Source organism: Bufo bufo, chromosome 4, assembly GCF_905171765.1.
Source record: "Bufo bufo chromosome 4, aBufBuf1.1, whole genome shotgun sequence".
NCBI classification, from domain to species: domain Eukaryota; kingdom Metazoa; phylum Chordata; class Amphibia; order Anura; family Bufonidae; genus Bufo; species Bufo bufo.
Window position 1 is genome coordinate 136,428,836 of NC_053392.1, and position 22,424 is coordinate 136,451,259.

General features: G+C 44.8%; 1 protein-coding gene across 1 annotated transcript in view; it reads right to left on the minus strand.

The window, feature by feature from the left end:
* Positions 1–22,424, minus strand: part of MOGAT1 (monoacylglycerol O-acyltransferase 1) — a 38,310-nt gene that overhangs the window by 4,671 nt on the left and 11,215 nt on the right. Inside the window, exons 2-4 of the mRNA XM_040427996.1 lie at positions 20,108–20,223; positions 3,421–3,599; positions 2,351–2,555 (exon numbers count right to left, since the gene is read on the minus strand). Of these exons, the coding sequence (XP_040283930.1) occupies positions 2,351–2,555; positions 3,421–3,599; positions 20,108–20,204 (481 nt within the window). The 5' untranslated portion in view covers positions 20,205–20,223. The remainder of the gene's footprint in view (positions 1–2,350; positions 2,556–3,420; positions 3,600–20,107; positions 20,224–22,424) is intronic.

The following is a 22,424-nucleotide window of genomic DNA, read 5'->3' on the forward strand; positions in this document are numbered from 1 at the left end:
TATGTAAAGAGATACATATGAAATATTTCTTTGGCTTTTTATAGAGATGTATACATTTCCATTAGTTATTTTGCACAATGTAGACAACAACTACCTAATCTATTCAATGTCAGACAGTCCCAAACAGCAGGGCGACTATCACAGGAAGCCAATTAACCTGTTTGTAGGCTTTAGAGGATGGGAAGAAGCTGCAATGACTAGAGCGATCACATGTAAATGTGTGCCTAGTGTTTTGCAAGTCAGTAGTCAGAATGACTGGCACTGTCCCACTTTGCCCTTTACAAGTGCTGATGCCATGTGACATTTTCAGTTTAGGTGCCCACAGTAACAGGCACTTCTATGTGCTGCTGTCATTGACATGACCCTCAAGTGCCTTGGACTGCAAATTCCAAAAAGTGTGGATTTCTATTTTTTCTTTTTAGGAGAGATTGTCAAGATTTTATTAATGGTCATGTTTATATGCTCTGTTACATGTAAATCACAGATACAAGAACACAGTGAAGCTATCAGTTGTAATGCATGGTAGGCTCCGCATAGGGGTGCACCTAGCCTTTTTGCTGCCTGAGGCGAAAACTGAAACGGCGCCGCCCTCCCCAATGCCAATTTCTTAAACCTAACCCCTTACCTTCAGCTGCCCCTACCTGATGTTGCCTGATCACCTCACCTGGCCTCATTGGTGGTGCACCCCTGGTTTTGAATGTACATTTACTTCATATTGTTTGGGGGTTCTGGTCTTCATTTTTTGCTTGGCATCAATTGTAATGGTCAGAGAAGACACATTTATTGAGCACCCTCCATCAAAGCACTGGTTGGATTCTCAGCTCTTGGATTCCCATGGACATAATCCTCTGACACATTACAAGCAAAGATGAGTGAACTGGTTCAGGATTTAGTCAAACCCGAATTTTGGTGAAGAGAAAGACAGAGAGCGTTTCTCAACAATATATATTCATTGTCTAAGTGGTACTCTCTCATTGTGGATAGCCCATGGTATGTCACGTATGCAGTATTGTAGGCCAGGCAATGCCCCTACAATGCCAAGTACATTTGAGCAGTGTAGCAAGCCAGGCAATGCGCCTGGTACTCCGAATACTTGTGCGCAGTATTGTAGACCGAGTGATTCCCCTCTGGGTTTCTGGGAAAGATATTTAAATTAGCTTTTCTAAACTGATCTAATGCTGGCAGATGTTAGACATGAGAATTTGCATATATTTTACCCAGAAACCCAGAGGAGAGTTGTCTAGCCTATAATAGTCGTCATGTATATAAACTGGTCTCCATAATAGAAATAGGTGAATAGGAAGGAGCTATAATTGTACTCGCTGCTATACAGCAAGTAGGTAAACAGTAGCAATGAGCACTGCATTATTTTCACACAGCAAATTGGCAGAGATGTCTTCCTGCCTTTTAAACGTGATTATGTAGCAAAGCAAGGAAAATAGCTAAGTCAGCCTCACTTCTGTAAGTAGTTATTTTAGGACAAAAGTCCTTAATCAGAAAAAGGTAGAGGAGAACAACATTTCTAGTTGGAAGGCCTTAGGGGGAACCTCTAGGTGAGTACTCTCTCTATTATGGAGACCAGTTGATTCATGTGAAAACTACTGTAAGCTAGACAATGCTCCTTTTACCCAGCAACCCAAAAGGGGCATTGCCTGGCCTACAATACTGCGCACGTGTACTCGGCGTACCATGGGCTCTCCATAATTAAAAGGAGTACCGCTATAGACAACATATATATATTGTTGAGAAAATCACATTCATGTACTAGTGATCAGCACTACAGTTATACAGACATACAGAGGGAAAACATGTTCGGACAGCCGTCACCACAGTTCAGGGCAGGAACACTCACAAGCCTGCATTTGCAGCTTATTGCTGATAGCAAGAGAATCAGGAGAAAGACTTATGCCAGCTAGTATACTCAGAGTGCCATTGTCAGCCACCATATATCATTTAGGGGAAAAAATTGCACTTTGTCCAAACTACTACTAGATTTACTACAATTTATGTTGTGCATTTAGTAAAAAGACTTTCATTCTTTTACTTCTGGCCTGGGACATTAAATCACCTTTGGCCTGAAGGAGTATATTGTGACACATCATTATCAGGGCCACGACCACCCCCACCCTCTTCCCAGGCTCCTCAGGGGATCGCTGCAGGGGCTGTAAAGCAGTTTAATGCAGATAGAACTTCAGAAGCTTCCTGGGCACATGCCAGGAAAAAAATGTGGCAGAATAAAAATTCACATTACTCCTGAAAATAATAGCACCACAAAAGCGTATGTTTCTCCTGCTCTCCCAGGCCCCTAAACAGGCAGACAGACTCCATTTCATAAACTACTTTAACTTACCCACACACATGATATACTCCCTGAAGAAGGGGCATCGGAACCAGAAGGGGAGGATGTGCAGGTAAGGGGTCAAGCCTGGAAAAAGCTCCTTAAATCCAGTGTAGTTGGTGCAAAAGTTTCCAAAGGCCCCAGCAACAAGGACACCATGAGGATGGAAGCCTAAGAGATAATTGTGCTGGGGATCTAAATCAGCTGTCTTGATTATCTGAGAAAAATCACATAAAAGAGACCGTTTAGTAAACAGCAATGACAACAATCACAAATCAGCACCAGAAACGGACACGTTAGAAGTACTACATAAATTACTGTAGAGCTGCACTCTCTCAGAGGCAGGGGCTGATCAATAATGTATGCAGTCTAAATGACTGGAGCACAACTGATCCAATTCAGGTCTATTAGAAGGCAGATCAATCCACTGGTAGCCACAGTCACTAGGATTAATATTTAAGAAACAGTACTTACTCCAGATATCACTGCTGGCCTGACTTACATTGTGTGCCAGGACGGATCCGCTTGGCTCAGTTTCGTCAGACGGACACCAAAACGCTGCAATGCATTAAGGGCAAAACTGATCGGCTTTGGACCGCTTGTGAGAGCCCTGAATGGATCTCACAAACGGAAACCAAAACGCCAGTGTGAAAGTACCATAAGTAGGATGTATGTCTCCATGTTAGACGGGTAGATTAGATAGATAATTGCTATACACGAAGTAGTGTATACAAAGAAGTTCTTGATTTCTTCTCGGTAAAGGAGGAGAGAATATTTAAAAGAAGAAAAACTACCACAAGAGGACACAGTTTTAAATTAGAGGGGCAAAGGTTTAAAAGTAATATCAGGAAGTATTACTTTACTGAGAGAGTAGTGGATGCATGGAATAGCCTTCCTGCAGAAGTCGTAGCTGCAAATACAGTGAAGGGGTTTAAGCATGCATGGGATAGGCATAAGGCCATCCTTCATATAAGATAAGGGCCGGGGCTATCCATAGTATTCAGTATATTGGGCAGACTAGATGGGCCAAATGGTTCTTATCTGCCGACACATTCTATGTTTCTATGTTTTACTAGAATTACCTTTATTGGAAAATAATCCTTGAAGTGCCTCCAGACTGTCCAGTTTCGTACCCATTCGCACCTGCGGCCTCCAGTCTGTGGGGTCTCCCAGTCAAGGTACAGCCAGAGGACATAGAGTGCCACCAGGAGCCAAAATCGTGCAAGAACCAACAAGAGGAACAGTCCCACACAGCATTGTGCTACAGACAGAGAAGTGCAGAGAACAGTTAGATTAGGACATTGCAAGCTTAAAAGGGAATTTTCACAACGATTATGGACTATTATCTGCAGTAATACACGAGTAGTACTGCACATAAGGAGTCCAGATCCCATTTTTTCTTTTCCTACTTATCCCCGTATCGCAGCTGTCAGCACTCAAAGCTGCTCTTAAAACACACAGTCCAGACTGCTGCTATGCTGACGTAATGAGGAGGACTCCTGTGCGCATCCAGAGCAGACCAACAGTCCCGACAATGCATTTCAGTACAGCTTTAAACCCTGATGGGGTCAGTAGGAAAATACAAAACTGCGATCTGGACTCGTTATCAATAGTAATACTGCAGATAATAGTCTAAGATCGTGAGGACAAATTCCCTCGCTACATTTATTTTTTTAGCATTGAAAAAGTTTATTGAATTTTAAGAGATAAGAACATAAAAAGTACAAAGTAAAATAATGCAAATAAAAGGATGTACAAGCATAAAATTCTCGTTATGTCCTGCTGTTTTACAGTACATATAGCCTTGGAGGGGTAGACTGGTATGCAAGAGGGATGGTGGTACTGTAACTCAGGCAAAAAAGTCACTAATTCTTTTTTTCACAAGAATGCACTTGAGACAAAATGTGCGCCCCCTAGTGGTGGTAGACAGAAGTATCTCCCAAATGCTTAGCTCATTTTGTCTACACGTGTATAGTATACTAGATTTCCCACAGTATTCTCTGTCATTGATTCTTCTGCACATTTAGGCCCTGTCCACTCTACTACTATTAGAACTGAAAGGACAGGATTTATCAAAAGTGCTACAAAGAAATAGCGCAGTTGTCACACATAACAACCATATATTAATTTATTTTCCATGAAGCAGTTTGGACAATAAAAGCCGAAATCTGGTTGCTATGGGCATCTTCTTTTCTTTGCACTCTCTGATGAATGACATGTTAAAAAAGGTGTGACCAGACAAGGTTATTGGAAGGAACTTTATCAGTAGGTGGAGACTGAAAATAACAGAAACAAATGCGATTTTACTCAGACTGGAATATTTTAACATGAAAAACATCTTCAGGTGCCAGTCGCTCAAAGAGAATTCTTTACTTGGTCACATCTAGCATACAGAATTCCATAGGTTGATCCTGCATCAGTCCATCACCCTCTCCAAGTTATTTAAAGTCTAAAGCTGGTCATGCACATTAGATTTAAAGAGGTGGTCTTAACTTAGATATTGGTGGCATATCACTAGGATGTGGGCGGGACCAGCACCTATCTCCAGAACTGACCCCGAAAGGTGAAGGAAGGTGCACTGCACATGCGCAGCCACCATTCCATTCACTTCCATGGTACTGCCGGAGATAGCCGATAGCACTGCTATTTTCAGCAATTCCATAAAAATGAATGGAAGGCGGCAGTGCATGCGAGGCTGCTCTCAGCTCTCTTTGGGGGTCTCACTCTGGAGATACCTCTGGGACCCACACCTATCTGACATTGGTGGCATATCACTAGGATATTCCACCAATGTCTAAGATGGGACATCTTTTCCCTTTCGCACAGCCGAACTTGCATGTGTACGTGGGAGTTGGGAGGCCAACAGCTATCTAAGATGTAAGGTCAGCAGAACTCAAAACCTGAAAAAAAACTTACTTGTGCAGACAGTTCACTCCAATATCCCTCTCCCCCCCATGACCATGGCATACAAGCAGGGATTTACATGGATTCTTCAAACTCATAGGGTCCTAGATGCAGATACATGTAGATATTTGGCAGAGGTCCAGCACTGCATAGCTGTCAGTTACTGGCTAACAGAATAACAGCCCTCCGGGGGCAAAAGAAAGGCTTTACTTATTAACCACTGATTGCCCATGCAGTCTATGAAATTGCTAGGTCCCTTACAGTAAAACAGGGTCCATTTATGGATTAGTGTCTGTTATGTGCCTAATACAGTTATCATTTTACAAAGTCTTTTTCAGGGAACAGACATTAACATACAGGTTAAAAACATTACAGAAAAAAAATGTTTTTCTTTCTTTCTTTACACCTCTTAATACTTTGGGAGAATTGTCTAGTTGTGTACTTCCACATTATTTTGGGTTGAAAAGCAGAAGTGACAAACTGTTCTGTATCTGTATGAAAAAGAGAATGGATGGGGAAGGATTTTAGACAAAAGGTTGTGCTTATATATGTTGGCCTACGTATTACTGAGGCAGCTGATATGGGACCCATGAAGAAAAGGGCATCAAAAATCAGGATGCCCCATCCATCTTCTCCATGCCTAATGTGAACCTGCTATGTCTGTGAAGGTTCTCATTCATCCAGATCATGGTATATCAGTAGTAAAAAGTCAGAGCAACTGGATTTGTTTCTTTTCTTGAAGACCCTTTGTTTGTCATTCGACTGGCTTTCTCAAAATTCTAATTGAGAAAGCTAGGTGGATGACAAGCGGAAGGTCTTCAAGAAGAAAATAATACAACATGTCCAGTTGCTCTGACTTATTTTACTACTGGTGAGCCTGCTACCTCTCCATCGGTAAGGGAAGTGGAAAGCCTCCTGAGAGCCACACATCCCTTCTGTTGTAGAAGAGACCCATCTCCCCTCAGTCCACCATTGCTCGTATAGACCTCTATTCATAGTGGACTTGTTCTAGCTGTTAAGGTACAATAAACATCTGGTCATAAAGTAGTTGAATACCCCAATGGGTATGTAAAATAGACCAACTCTATAGATTTGAGGAAATAGCCTCATGGGAAAATAACTGAATAATCAAATTTAGGAAATGTTGGCTACCTTGGTCTTCTTTTAGGAACTACTAATTGTGTATTATTTATACTCCGATCCTTTCTTTTTATTTAGACCACCATTGGAATAGATCAATCTTTTGCCATGATTCTTATAAGCCTATCCTTACTGGATATTTGCATCGATCTGTAATATCATCAATGTAATGTACCTGATAAGTTTTATTGATATTGTGTCTATTGTTTCTTAATAGACTTTTTTGTAAAAATTACAATTTTCTTCAATAAAGAATGAGAAAATAAAAAATTTAATAAATAAAGTAGTTGAATGGTATTATGACTATGAAGAGAACAGAAATTGATGATTGTTCACTATACATCAACACAACTACAGATCTCATCCTAAACAAAGGTTTCATGCCATTCTGGTTAACACAAGGTCTCGCCTCAACCTCACCTCACATTCAGAGCTCCAGTAGATGCAGTTATAAAAAGATGCTACCAGTTGTTCTGTGGTTTCAAGGAATGAACCACATTCTTATGTCTAACCTCACTAAATGAGATGCTAGTTAGGCTAGTTTTTGAAACCCCTAGTTTTTATATTACCAAAGCCTGGAGTAGATCTAAAAAGGAAGAAAAGTATAATGTAAAGTCTGATTTCTTATGTATCCACTATTCTGCTCTGAAAAGTAAGCGAATCCTACCTGAATCCCGGGGTTATCCCACGTATTATTATAGAACAAATAGGTCATCTCAAATGAAGTATCATTGCAACATATAAGCAATAAAAATGTTATATGCAGGGGGGAAGAGTTAACAAGAGCTAATTGCAAGGCATGCCAGGAGATGCAGATAATTGACTCATGTAACCCCCAACACCACCACCAAAAAGGGAAGAATGTCCTCCGGTGAGTTTGAAAGAAAAAAAGAAAGAAGAAGTTTTACATTTTTGGGATAACCCCTGTAACCCCAACTCAGAGCTCCCACCGTGATATTCAGGAAGAAGAAATCCTAGGAATGGTTTGCTATGGTCCTCGCACACTTAACAGCTTCTAAAATATTCTCATTTATGGTCACTGTGAAGCTACTAGATTGTTAAATGATTAAGAAAATAAAACTAGTGACCATCGGCTTTCCTCCCCCCCTAGAGTTAGGCGTATTAAAGGCATATAGATATAGTTTCCGAAAAGACACAGAACAACTTGGGACCTCTATTTATAGCTTGTGCAGCAGTAGCCATGAATGTGGGATAAAGGTGAGGCAGGAGAGTGACCTTGTGTGGCTAGAAAGTCACACATGAAGAATGATAGAAGAAACAGAGCGACAAAGTACTGCGCAAGTCAGAGAAAACCAGTTTACTTAACCAGTTTAGCTGTTTACACCTCTCACACGTGTCTTTGAAAGCCATAACTTTTTAAGTTTGGTTATGCAAATCATTTTTGGGCCTTTTTTCGGTGATTCGTGAGGCTTTATTTTTGTAAGTTAATATTTTTTTTAATAAAAAGTAAAAAAAAAAAAAAATGAATAAATGGGGGGGAATAGTCAGTTTTTTCCGTTTAAAAGGTACAAAATGCAGCTAAAATTTTTTTTTATTATTATTATGGGTCCTTTCCATAATGGTCGTTTTGATATGTGGGACGTATGGGTTATGACAATGAACATTTTTTTAAATTTATTGCAGATTTCTCCTGTAACTGGGGCTCACATAATAGCCCCAGTTAGGCTGCGTTCACACGGGCGAGATTTCCGCACGGGTGCAATGCGGTAGGTGAACGCATTGCACCCGCACTGAATCTGGACCCATTCATTTCAATGGGGCTGTTCAGATGAGCAATGATTTTCACGCATCACTTATGCGTTCCGTGAAAATCGCAGCATGCTCTATATTCTGCGTTTTTCACGCAACGCAGGCCCCATAGAAGTGAATGGGGTTGCGTGAAAATCGCAAGCATCCGCAAGCAAGTGCGGATGAGGTGCGATTTTCACGCATGGTTGCTAGGTGACAGTCTATAAACTGTATTATTTTCCCTTATAACATGGTTAGAAGGGAAAATAATAGCATTCTGAATACAGAATGCTTAGTAGGTGGTCAATTGAGGGTTAAAAAAATAAATAAAAATTAACTCACCTTCTCTTGTTCGCGTAGTTCTCCCAGTCTTTAGTTCTTTAAAAGATGAACTATGGGCTAAAGGACCTTTGGTGACGTCAGATCACATGCTCCAATCACATGGTCCATCACCGCGGTGATGGACCATGTGATTGGAGCATGTGATCTGACGTCACCAAAGGTCCTTTAGCCCATAGTTCATCTTTTGAGAAGTAAAGAAGAGACAGGGAGCTACGCGAACAAGAGGAGAAGGTGAGTTAATTTTTTTTTATTTTTTTTAACCCTCAATTGATCACCTACTAAGCATTCTGTATTCAGAATGCTATTATTTTCCCTTCTGTCATGGTCTTACCTTCTTGCTGTTCTCCTTCGTTTGACATGTGCTGGTGGCCATCTTGGTTTCTGGGTTTCTTGTAGCCTTCCACCCTGCGGCTCCTCCTTCCCACTGGGAGGAGCTGGATGCCTAGCTCATATATATAGGAGGTCTGTGGCTTCAGTTCCTTGCTTGGTCCTCCTGTGTTCACATGCTTCTTAGACTGCTGCTGCTTCTGGTTCCTGATCCTGGTTTCGTCTGACTACCCTGCTGGTTCCTGATCCTGGCTTCGTCTGACTACCCTGCTGGTTCCTGATCCTGGCTTCGTCTGACTACCCTTCTGGTTCCTGATCTCTGGCCTCTCAAAGACTCTGCTTCGGTTTCACCATTCGTTTGGACTTTTGCTTTACAGTTTTATTTTCAATAAAGCCTTCTTATTTTCACTTATCTCTTGTTGTACGTCTGGTTCATGGTTCCGTGACATTAGGACCAAGCCATGAGTTCTGACGGTACAGGGCCATCCTCGCTACCCATGCTGGTTGCCAGACTTGATCAGCAGGATCACCTGTTGGGTCGGTTCGCTGTGGCGTTGCAAACCCTGCTTGAACGCACGGCTCATTTCGCTCCCGTTGCCGATGGGTCGGTTGTCGCTCCTACTGCCGCTCCGGTTGTTGCGCCAGAGTCTACCCCGACACCTGTTGTTGCGCCTGCGGTGTTTCGGGGTATGACCGGTTCTGCCCCTCTTCCACAGCGCTTTGGGGGAGAGCCAACTCAGTGCCGAGGTTTCCTTAACCAGGTGGGCATTTATTTCGAGTTGCTGCCACATGCCTTTCCTACTGAGAGATCAAAGGTGGGCTTCTTGATCTCGCTGCTCTCGGACAAGGCCTTGGCCTGGGCCAGCCCTTTATGGGAGAACAACAATCCGGTGGTTGCCGAGTTTTCCAGTTTTGTTGCTTCTCTTCGGAAGGTATTCGATGTGCCGGCTCGTGCTGCCTCTGCTGCGAAGCTCCTTATGTCCATCAGACAGATTCCACGATCCGTAGCTGAATACGCCATTGAGTTTCGTACCCTGGCAGCAGAGGTGGGCTGGAATAATGAGGCTCTGGTCGCTGCTTTCTCTCATGGTCTCTCGGATGCCTTGAAGGATGAGGTTGCAGCTAAGGACCTACCAGTGGAGCTCGAGTCTCTTATTTCTTTCCTGATTTTGATTGACACCAGACTCAGGGAGAGACCTTCCTTTAAGGAGAGCCTGCGGAGGTCTTCTAACAGATTGGCGCCTACGTTTGCTGTCCCACCCGTGCCTCCCTCTCCTCCCACGCCTCCTGGGGATGACTTGTCTGGGGGTGAACCCATGCAGCTGGGGTTTGCTCGCCTGTCCGAGGGGGAGAGGGTACTCCGGAGACGCGAGGGTCGATGCATGTACTGTGGTCTCGGTGGGCATTTTCGGTTGACATGTCCGAACCGTCCGGGAAACGCTCGTACCTGAGATCCTGTCGGGGGCAGATCTTGGGTGGAGTCTCCTCGTCCCCGGTTTCCCGTGTTGACAAACCACTGATCACTGTTGTCCTCTCCTGGGTCGGGGGCTCGGTGACGACCCAGGCGTTGGTGGACTCTGGTGCTGGTGGTTTGTTCATTGATAGTGTGTTCGCTGCCGCCAATTCCACTGCAGGCTCGAGGTTCCCCACTGGCTCTTGAGGCGATAGACGGCAGACCCCTTCTGTCGTCACACGTGACTCATGAGACCCTTCCAGTGGGGATAGCCATTGGTGCCGTTCACAGAGAGTCGGTCTGTCTCCAGGTTATTTCGTCTCCACACTACTCGGTGGTCTTGGGGTACCCCTGGCTCCAGAAGCATAATCCGACTTTCGATTGGAGATCGGCCAAGATCCTCTCGTGGTCACCGCAGTGTGGGGCTAGTTGCATCCATGGGTCTGTCAAGTTGCTGTGTACTTCCTCGGACTCTCTGTTGCCTCCTGAATACGAGGAGTACCGGGATGTATTCGATAAGGTGCGCGCGGTTGCTCTACCTCCGCACCGCCCATACGATTGTGCCATAGAGTTACAACCTGGTGCCGTTCCTCCTCGTGGCAAAGTCTATCCACTGTCGGTAGCGGAGAATGAGGCCATGGAGGAGTACGTGAGGGAGGCGCTTTCAAGCGGACACATTCGCAAATCCTCGTCCCCGGCAGGGGCTGGATTTTTCTTTGTGAAAAAGAAGGGCGGTGAGTTGAGGCCTTGCATCGATTACAGGGGTCTCAATCGCATCACGATCAAGAACGCTTACCCGATACCCTTGATTTCCGAGCTGTTCGATCGCCTTAAAGGGGCCACGGTCTTTACCAAACTCGACCTGAGGGCGGCATATAACCTGGTAAGGATCAAGACGGGCGATGAGTGGAAGACCGCGTTTAACACCAGGACCGGTCATTATGAATCCTTGGTTATGCCCTTTGGGTTGTGCAATGCGCCCGCAGTCTTTCAGGAATTCATCAACGATGTTTTCCGTGACCTGTTGCAGCAGTGTGTGGTGGTCTATTTGGGATGACATCTTGGTATATTCTGAATCCATGGAGGCCCACATTCTGGATGTCAGACGAGTGTTGCAACGGTTACGAGAGAACAAGCTGTTCGGTAAGCTTGAGAAATGCGAATTTCACCGATCCCAGGTAACCTTCTTAGGTTACATCATTTCCGCTGAGGGGTTCTCCATGGATCCTGAGAAGGTTTCGGCTGTCTTACAGTGGCCCCAGCCCAGTGGTCTTCGTTCCCTGCAGCGCTTTTTGGGCTTCGCCAATTATTATCGGAAGTTCATCAGGGACTTTTCCATGCTGGCCAAGCCTCTCACGGATCTGACCAGGAAGGGCAGTAATTCCCAGGTCTGGCCGCTCGAGGCCATCCGAGCTTTTGAGGCCCTAAAGTCCGCTTTTGTGTCGGCTCCTATTCTGTCGCATCCCAACCCTGGGTTGCCCTTTGTCCTCGAGGTGGACGCGTCTGAGACGGGAGTAGGCGCCCTTCTGTCTCAGCGTAGAACACCAGAGGGTCCTCTGCTTCCTTGTGGGTTTTACTCCCGGAAACTGTCTTCCGCGGAGTGCAACTATCAGATTGGTGACAGGGAGTTATTGGCCATCGTGCAGGCCCTTAAAGAATGGAGGCACTTGCTCGAGGGTTCGGTGGTTCCGGTTCTCATCCTGACGGACCATAAGAATCTGACCTACCTTTCTGAGGCCAAGAGATTGACACCACGTCAGGCCAGATGGGCTCTGTTCTTGTCACGTTTTAATTACGTGGTCTCCTACCTACCCGGTTCCAAGAACATCAGGGCGGATGCCCTATCACGGCAGTACTCCGAGCTGTCCAGGGAGGAGTCGATTCCGACTTCGGTCATACCTCCGAATCAGATCCTGGCCGCCATTCGCACCAGCCTGACCTCTCCCCTGGGTGAGCAGATTTTGGCGGCTCAATCTGGTGCTCCCTCTGGGAGACCCAACGGCAGATGTTTTGTGCCTGAGGAGTTGCGCACTCGGTTGTTGCGAACCTACCATAACTCCAAGACCGCGGGGCATCCTGGAAAGAATCAGCTGTCCTGGGCTGTTTCACGTCTGTTCTGGTGGCCTTCCCTACGTTCCGACATCGCCGCATATGTAGCGGCATGCTCCGTTTGTGCCCAGAGTAAGTCCCCTCGGCACCTTCCGTTGGGCCTTCTGCAACCCATAGCCACCGGGGAGCGCCCATGGTCACACCTGGGGATGGATTTCATTGTGGACCTCCCTGCATCCCGAGGCCATACGGTCATTCTCATGATTGTGGATCGGTTTTCCAAAATGTGCCACTGTGTTCCTCTCAAGAAGTTACCCTCTGCACAAGAGTTGGCCACGATTTTTGCCAGGGAGGTCTTCCGGTTGCACGGTTTGCCCAAGGAGATTGTGTCGGATCGGGGGAGTCAGTTTGTGTCCAGGTTCTGGCGCGCCTTTTGCTCCCAGTTGGGGATTCATCTCTCCTTCTCCTCGGCCTACCACCCTCAGTCCAATGGGGCCGCAGAACGATCCAATCAGGCCTTGGAGCAATTTCTTCGTTGCTATGTCTCCGATCACCAAGACAATTGGGTTGACCTTCTGCCTTGGGCTGAGTTTGCCAGGAACACGGCGGTGAACTCTTCCTCTGGGACGTCTCCATTCTTGGCCAATTATGGGTTCCAACCTGCCGTGTTACCGGAGGTATTCTCTCCCCAGGATATTCCGGCGGTGGAGGATCACCTTTCCGTCCTACGTGCTTCTTGGGTACAGATCCAGAAGTCCCTTGAGGCCTCTGCGCAGCGCCAGAGACTCCAGGCTGATCGCAGACGAGCGCCTGCTCCTTCCTACCAGGTCGGAGACCGTGTATGGTTGTCCACCCGCAACCTCAACCTTCGAGTGCCCACTCCCAAGCTGGCGCCCGGCTTTGTTGGTCCCTTCCGAGTGCTTCGCAGGGTAAACCCGGTAGCCTATGCCCTTGCGCTTCCTCCTGGCATGCGGATCTCTAACGTGTTTCATGTCTCCCTGTTGAAGCCACTGGTGTGTAATCGTTTCACTTCCTCGGTTCCTCGGCCTCGTCCGGTCCGAGTGGGCAATCATGAGGAGTATGAGGTGAGCAATATCCTGGACTCACGCCTGGTCCGCGGTCGGGTGCAGTTTTTGGTCCATTGGCGTGGTTATGGTCCAGAGGAGCGTTCCTGGGTTCCCTCCGCAGATGTCCATGCTCCTGCCTTGCTCCGAGCCTTCCACGCACGCTTCCCTCAGAAACCGTTTTTTGCTCCGCGGAGGAGGGGTCCTTGAGGGGGAGGTACTGTCATGGTCTTACCTTCTTGCTGTTCTCCTTCGTTTGACATGTGCTGGCGGCCATCTTGGTTTCTGGGTTTCTTGTAGCCTTCCACCCTGCGGCTCCTCCTTCCCACTGGGAGGAGCTGGATGCCTAGCTCATATATATAGGAGGTCTGTGGCTTCAGTTCCTTGCTTGGTCCTCCTGTGTTCACATGCTTCTTAGACTGCTGCTGCTTCTGGTTCCTGATCCTGGTTTCGTCTGACTACCCTGCTGGTTCCTGATCCTGGCTTCGTCTGACTACCCTGCTGGTTCCTGATCCTGGCTTCGTCTGACTACCCTTCTGGTTCCTGATCTCTGGCCTCTCAAAGACTCTGCTTCGGTTTCACCATTCGTTTGGACTTTTGCTTTACAGCTTTATTTTCAATAAAGCCTTCTTATTTTCACTTATCTCTTGTTGTACGTCTGGTTCATGGTTCCGTGACACCTTCTAACCATGTTATAAGGGAAAATAATAACATCTACACACAGTCGGTTTTTTATCACGCGCGTGCAAAACACATTGCACCCGCGTGATAAAAACTGAACATCGGAACGCAATCGCAGTCAAAACTGACTGCAATTGCATTCCTACTCGCGCGGGTTTGCCGCAACACACCGGGACGCATCCGGAACTAATCCGGACACGCTCGTGTGAACCCAGCCTTAGGCTGACTTCACATCATCATTTATTTTTCCGTTCTTCTGATTTGTCAGAAGAACAGAACAAAAAAAAAAAAAAAAAAAGGGGATCATGAGCAACCGTCAGGCCTTGTGTAGATGGCCGTAATAGTTTTTGCAGATCCACACATCCTCCCCTTTGTTAAAAATGCCTATTCTTGTCCGCAAAATGGTTTACTTTTACTTTTACTTACCCTGCTGTCACTGACAGTGAGCTCCCTGCTCCCGCTGCATGATTAAAGTGCATCTCCGATCTCCGTTTTAAAATGTTTGTGCAGACATACTGTATGTGCCGACCGCCTGGACTTATACAGTCAAAGATCGGTAGGCAAGTGGATAATTTCCAGTAATAACAGCCGTAAGCCACCCATTTCCAAATATTTACAGTATGTAGTAGTGGTGCTTAAAAGTATTAGAACCTTTCAGAATTTTGTATATTTCTGCATAAATCTGACTTAAAACTACATCAGATTTTCACACAAGTCCTAAAAGTAGATAAAGATAACCAAATCAGAACAAATGTGTTAAAAATATTAGTACTGATTATTTATTTAGTGAGGAAAATGATCCAATATCACATTTCTGTGACTGCAAAAGTATATTTGAAGGTGAAATTCAAGTCAGGTGTCAATCAATGGGATGACGATTAGGTGTGAGCGGGCAACCCGTTTTATTTAAAGGGAATCTGTCACTAGCAATTTACCCCAATTTTTTTTTCATGAATCCATGTTTAACAGAGTACCTTTTTTCCATTGGTCTTGTTCTTTTGATTGTCCGTCTTGTCATTTCTTCAAAAAAATTGATTCTTATGATATGTAAACGACGCTGTAAGGAGCCCAGAGGGGCGTTCTTCTTTCTCCTCGGTGCCCAGGAACGCCCCTCTGAAGTGCCGTGCCCGCCTAAATTTGAAATCTAATAACGCCTCCAAGTTCATCTAAATCCCCTCCCAGAGGCGCGGCTAAGTGCTCAACAACGCCCCCTCCTCAGCGCCGCGCTCTGCGGCAAACACCCCGATCCTCCTCTCGCCGGCATCCCAAATCCCCGCGCAGGCGCAGTGCCGACAGTCATCTTATCATAGCCCAGGAAATCGCCGGCACTGCGCCTGCGCGGGGATTGGGATGCCGGCGAGAGGAGGATCGGGGTGTTTGCCGCAGAGCGCGGCGCTGAGGAGGGGGCGTTGTTGAGCACTTAGCCACGCCTCTGGGAGGGGATTTAGATGAACTTGGAGGCGTTATTAGATTTCAAATTTAGGCGGGCACGGCACTTCAGAGGGGCGTTCCTTGGCACCGTGGAGAAAGAAGAACGCCCCTCTGGGCTCCTTACAGCGTCATTTACACATCATAAGAATCGATTTTTTGAAGAAATGACAAGACGGACAATCAAAAGAACAAGACCGATGGAAAAAAGGTACTCTGTTAAACATGGATTCATGAAAAAAAAAATTGGGTAAATTGCTAGTGACAGATTCCCTTTAAAGAAACAGAAAATGCAAATGTGATCGCACTCTGCATCCAGCATTCTGCCCTGCCTCCATGCTGAATGAGACATTGGTGTACATTTTGGCCAAAGCGTAATAAGCCAATCACCATGTCAAGGTCGTCTCTATGGAGTGGTCCCCAACACTAGTTCCTACCTGTTTATGGGCCATGACAGCCACACAAAGTCCAGGGAATGCAGGTCAGCATGCAAGCCAAGCACACTCTGCTTTTAACCCCGTCTGGTGCCATTACAGCTTTCATCGGATCCAGGGATGCAAGTACCAACATGCACGCTGAGCCCACCATATACTTCTCCTGGAGCCAAATGGCTACTGGTAGGTTCTATATAAGCAGACTCAGTTTTATACTGACTTTAAAACCAGCCTCCAGGACAGATTGACTGGTCAGGTGTGCAATGACTCCAAGGAGATCGCCACGCCTCCAATATATACTACAAAGAAAAAATGTGGGGGATTGAGTCAGCACAACCTGTATGTAGGTGCACATCACTATGGCGAAATACATATACAAACGGAAAATGCAAATGTGATCGAACTCTGCATCCAGCATTCTGCCCTGCCTCTGCCCTATTTAAAGAACAGGCCATCAAAGTCTGATCTTCACAACAAATATCTGTGGAAGTGTATCCTGGCATGAACAAAGGAGGACCTCAGAAGAAGAGTTGTTGATGCTCATCAGGCAGGTTACAAAACCATCTCTAAAGAGTTTGGATTCCACACAGTCAGACATATCATGTACAAATGGAGGAAATTCAAGACCATCATTACTCTCCCCAGGAATGGTCGCGCAACAAAGATCACACCAACAGCAAATCGTGTAATAGTCTGAGAGGTCACAAAAGAAACCAAAGATAACCTCTAAGCAACTGAAGGCCTTTTTCACATTAGCCAATTTAATTGTTACGAGTCCACCATCAGGACGACACCGAACAATGGTGTTGCATGGCAAGATTGCAAGGAGAAGCCAGCTGCTCTTAAAAAAAAAAAAAAAAAAAAAACAACACACATTAGCTGGCCATCTACAGTTTACTAAAGGTCACCTAGAAAAAACAGAAGGCTATTGGAACAATATTTTATGGACAGATGAGACCTAAATAGAAGTTTTTGGTTTAAATGGGAAGGGTTATGTTTGGAGAAGGAAAAATATTGCATGTCAGCATAAAAACCTCATCCCATCTGTGAAGCATTGTAATATCATGGTTTGGGCCTGATTTGTTGCCATCATTAATGGAACAATGAATTCTGAATTACACCAGCAAATTCTAAAAGGAAAATATCAGGACATCTGTCCATGAGGTGATTCTCAAGAGAACGTGGGTCATGCAGCAAGACAACACCCCTAAGCTCACAACTCGTTCTACCAAAGAATGGTTAAAGAAGAATAAAGTTCAAGGGGTTTCAAGACTTTATAACTGATGACCTATTCTCTCGAAAGGTAATCAGCATCTGATCAGTGGGGGGGGGGGTCCTACCGTTTAGCTGTTTTGAGAAGGCACCTGTGCTTGGAGTAGCGCTGCGGCCTTCTCGCAGATTCTCCTAGGCCAGTGACGACAGGTTCATCGTCACGTGGCCTAGGTGCAGCTCGAGTGTGATACCAAGCACAGCCACTATGCTATGTGTGGCGCTGTGCTTGGTAAGCTGCAAGAAGGCAGTGGTGCTCACAAGAGTGCGTGTCAGACCCCCACCAATCAGATACTGATGACATATCCAGAGGATAGAGGTCATCAGTTATAAAATCCTGGAAAAGCCTTTTAAAATTTTGGAATGGCCAAGTTAAAGTCTTGACCTTATGCAATAGAAATGTTGTGAAAGGACCTGAAGCGAGCAGTTCATCTGAAGCAACCCACTAGCATAACAGAGGTCAAGATGTTTTGAATGCAGGATTGGGCTAAAATTCCTCCAAGACCATTTGCAGGACTAATCATCAATTACTGGAATCTTTTAGTTGAATTTATAGCTGCACAAGGTGGTCACACCAGATACTGAAAGCAAAGGTTATTATACCTTTGTTTGGACTCCATTGTTTGATTAGGTTATCTTTAACGACTTATGACTTAAAAAAATCTGATGTAGTTTTGGGTCAAATTTATGCAGAAATAAAGAAAATTCTGAATGGCTCACAAATTTTAAAGCACCATTGCACAGGACCAGATTAAGCTTGGTGGATAAAAAAAAAATCTGCTTTGGGCCCCCATCATTTAAATTATTTACATAGCTGGAAGAATAAAGGTCTCTCTGAGCTGCATGGCAATGTTGCCACACTCCTCTCATGTCTGCCTGCCTCAGCTGCTCTTTGTCCAACTGGGTTAGCCCACAGTCTGGTGTAAACGTGGCAGTCGGCCCACAGTCTGGTGTAAACGTGGCAGTCGGCCCACAGTCTGGTGTAAACGTGGCAGTCGGCCCACAGTCTGGTGTAAACGTGGCAGTCGGCCCACAGTCTGGTGTAAACGTGGCAGTCGGCCCACAGTCTGGTGTAAACGTGGCAGTCGGCCCACAGTCTGGTGTGGTATGTTCCCCTCCTACACTTTTTTTTTGCTATTCTGCACTTTTCCACTGTGATGATGTATCTTGGGAATGGTGCAACGAAGACACATAAATAAGATATAATTTTACTTATCAGGAAAACCCTACCGGGAAATTCATTTAGTTTAATAGGGTTGACCTTTATGACAACTGCTCTTGTCTCGGTTTATCTGATGGTTACAATTTACCATTCCTGGAGCCCTAATATCCCATTTTAGCTGTATCTTATAATAAATCTGAACTTCAGTTTTGGAAACCACTTTTTTCCCATATTTCCCCTGGGGGATTTATTTATATCTTATCTAATCAGGAATAGGTCTTTATTCATTTTAGAGGCACTGACTTTGCTGCTGTGTTTTTGTAGCTGCTTTTGTGAATGCTAGTGACAATCTAGATAATAAAAATGTTAGGGCTTATGAACATGGCCGTTGTTCGGCCGCTCCGTGCATTGGGGGCCGTAATTTGCAGTCCCCAATGCACGGGCACCTTCCATGCGGCTGCCATAACGGATCCAGACCTATTCAAGAACATGTTCTATTTTTTTTTGCGGTGCGGAGGCACGGAGGGAAACCCCACGGCGCCTCCATTCCGCACCAACCTTCCGGATTTCGTGATGTGGGGAACACACAGCAGGGGCCGGCATATTGCGGACCCGTTGTTTGCAGGCCGTAATACGGGCATGACTGAACAACGGCCGAGTGAATGAGACATTTTGTTGCGAGGACACAGAATTAGTCCATTGATTTTAATATTGGAAAGATGGAAAAGTTAGTGGAAGGAACGTGTGCAAAAGTAGAGTGGAGAAAAATACTGATAGGTTTTATATTAGATTTTTTAATACGCATTTACTGCTTTTTTTCTGACAGTGAAAAATTTACCTTATGAATGACTCATTTTACTGGCATGAAAGGGCTCTCGCTTATTTTTGCTTAGGTGAGAAGTGTCCCTTCGGGGGCTGAGGGGGGGGGGGGGGTGTTTTGACCACTAGGACCGCCACCTATCATGCAAATAAAGGTCCTGTCTTTTAGATTTAAATGGAGCGGCGGTTGAGCATGTACAGTGCTGCTCCATTCAAAGTCTGAGGAAGTACCAGAGATGGCTGACCACCATACATGGCTATCTCCAGTAGTAAGACATACTACTCCATTCAATGGAGTTCTCATGATCAGTAGGGTCCTAGAGGTTGGACCCTCACCGATCAGACATTTCTCACAAAGTTATGCCAAGGGCAGCTGCTATACAGTTATCACAGTATCACGTCACTGAACTTCTGATTGGTGAGCGGATCGGTCAGGGTTATCTGCATAACTTGCTGGCCTGAATTTGTTAGGGCATATATTGTATTACCAGCTTGAGCACCAATAATTGCAATACCACACTCCTGAAGATACTTCAGTTGAGGGTATATCAGACGGGCAGTTTTTCTGCCCGATAATCGCTCGTTAGCGATCATTTAGCAGTGAACACTCATTCATTGGGCAATTCTGATCTTTCAGCATGCTGAAAGATCTGGATTTGCCGGCGGCAGATTGTGCTGTGTAATCACGATCTGCCGCACCGCTGTCCTGCATAGGGACGAGCAATGGCATTACGATCACTCCTCCCCATGCTGCGGAGGACATCACTGTATGCAATACCAGCATTGTCCTCTGCTAGATATCTGGCGACTGCCGGGAGGGAACGCTTCCCTCGCGACAATCACTTGCAGCATCGGGATATCAAATAAACTCTTTATATGTGTAATACTCCAGAGAATGACAACACGTGGGTATACATGAAAGTACATACAATTTACTAATGCTCTTACCCAGCAGTATAAATGAGAAAACCCACTGTACCACAGCTAAGGTTTGGATCCTCCTGACCAATGGGATGTTTAGAGGTGCAAACTCCACTTTCATCATGATTGGACTAAGTCTTACTCTGCAAAGAAAAAAAATACAAATGAAGGAATATTAAAGAATATTATATTAGTTATACTAGAATATTATACCACTTAAAAAATTAGATTTCAGCAGGATTAGCTGATCATCTGATGTATATAGGGACCCCAGAAGTAGGGGTCAGGCATGTTGGATTTTAACATGCCCTATCATTTTGTTCTTGAGTTGAACGCCAAATGTATGTGGCAGTGGCCCTCACCGTCAAGCAGAGCATGCAGGTGTACAGAGGGATATCAGTAGAGATAGCAGTCTGCAGACCAAGTGTTTGACCAATAGATATCTCAAGCTTAAGGCCTCTTTCACACAAGTGAGTTTTCCATCCAGATGCGAAGAGTGAAGCGAACGCATAGCATCTGGACTGAATCGGTCTGTGCACGAATGTTGCTTTTCACACATCATTTCTGCGTTCAGGATTTTTTTTTTACAAATCACAGCATGTTCTATTTTGTGCGATTTTTCACGCCGCCTTGACTTCATAGAAGCGAATGGGACTTGTGTGAAAGAAAGGAAGGCACCCGCATGCAATATGTCTTTCACTGATGGTCGCTGGGAGATGTAGATTGTTATTCTTCAGTTTTTCGTCAAGACATGAAAAACACAAGCAATCTGGATACTGGTAATAATCCGATCCGTCCTCTTCCCTCAGCTATGGACTTATTTTGGCTGCAGCAGTGACATCCCACATACTTCTGCTGCCGAAAACACTGACCTCAGTGGTGTACCCGCAAGATGCCTGAGGCCAGTAATTGGCTGCTGTGGTATATAGGACGTTACAGCTGCAGCCAGGTGGAGGAGACTGATTTGCGGCAATGGATGGCATGGGGCTCGGGAAGTTAAGGTAATTTTTATTTTTATTTTTTATTTCAACAGACCATCTGGCACTTCTCTACAATAAATTAAACCTTAGAAAAACTCTTTAAAGGCTATGGACACCTTTCGAGGTAATTATTTTTAATCTATTAACCCTTTGGCGACCTCCCCCGTACATGTAAAGAGGACACCCGCTTGCACGAGCAGCGGGCGCCATAGCCGCTGAGGCCCTAAAGCTGATTGCATACATTAAACCCCTCAGATGCCATGGCCAAATGTGACCACGAGATCTGAGCAGAGCAGACACCAAAGTCTGTAACAGCGTTCCCCAGCTGGGATTGGGAAACCTGTTACATTACAGTAATAGCCTGAAGCCTCAAGCAGGCTCTGATAGCTATTACTGGAATATACCAATACAGGCCAGCAGGTAGCAGCACTGTATTGGTATATAGTAAATTGTGTCTCTTTGATGGCTATATAGCCATCACAGAACACAATAGGCAGCCTAGGGCAGCCTAATGATTGCCAGTTGTCACTCAGGGCGATTTAAAAAAATAAAATAAAAAAGTTACGTAAAAAAAAACTTTCAAAAACATTTAAAAAAATATATATAAAAGTTCAAATCACCCCCCTTTCCCCAAAATCTAAATAAACAAAAATTAACATTATAGGCATCACTGCATCCGAAAACACCCGTACTATTATAATATAACAATAGTTACCCTATACAGTGAATGGGGTAACGGAAAAAAAATTCAAAATGGCCAGCCACTTTTTTTGTCAAGTCACCTTCCCAAAATGGTATCACTAAAAAGTACAGATCACCCCGCAAAAAATGAGCCCTCACACAGCTCCATACACAACTACAAAAAAAGTTTTAGGGGTCAGATGATAAAAGTTAATTTTTTTTTTTCTGTATTAAAACGCAAGAAAAACTACACAAGTATGGTATTGTTGTAATTGTACTGACCTGGAGAATGAAGGTAACAGTTTAATACTACCGCATAGAGAACACCATAAAAAAAAGTTTTTTTTTTTTTTTTTTTTTTACGGTATTCACCTGAGGGGTTAGATCATGTGATATTTTTATAGAGCAGTTTATTACGGACGTGGCGATACCTAATATGTATACTTTTTTTTTTATTTATGTAAGTTTTACACAATTATTTCATTTTTGAAACAAAAAAAAAAAAAAATCATGTTTTAGTGTCTCCATATTCTGAGAGCCATAGTTTTTTCCGTTTTTGGGCGATTATCTTAGGTAGGGTCTCATTTTTTGAGGGATGAGGTGACGATTTGATTGGTACTATTTTGGCGTACATACGACTTTTTTGATCCCTTTTATTACCTTTTTTGGGAAGTAAGGTGGTC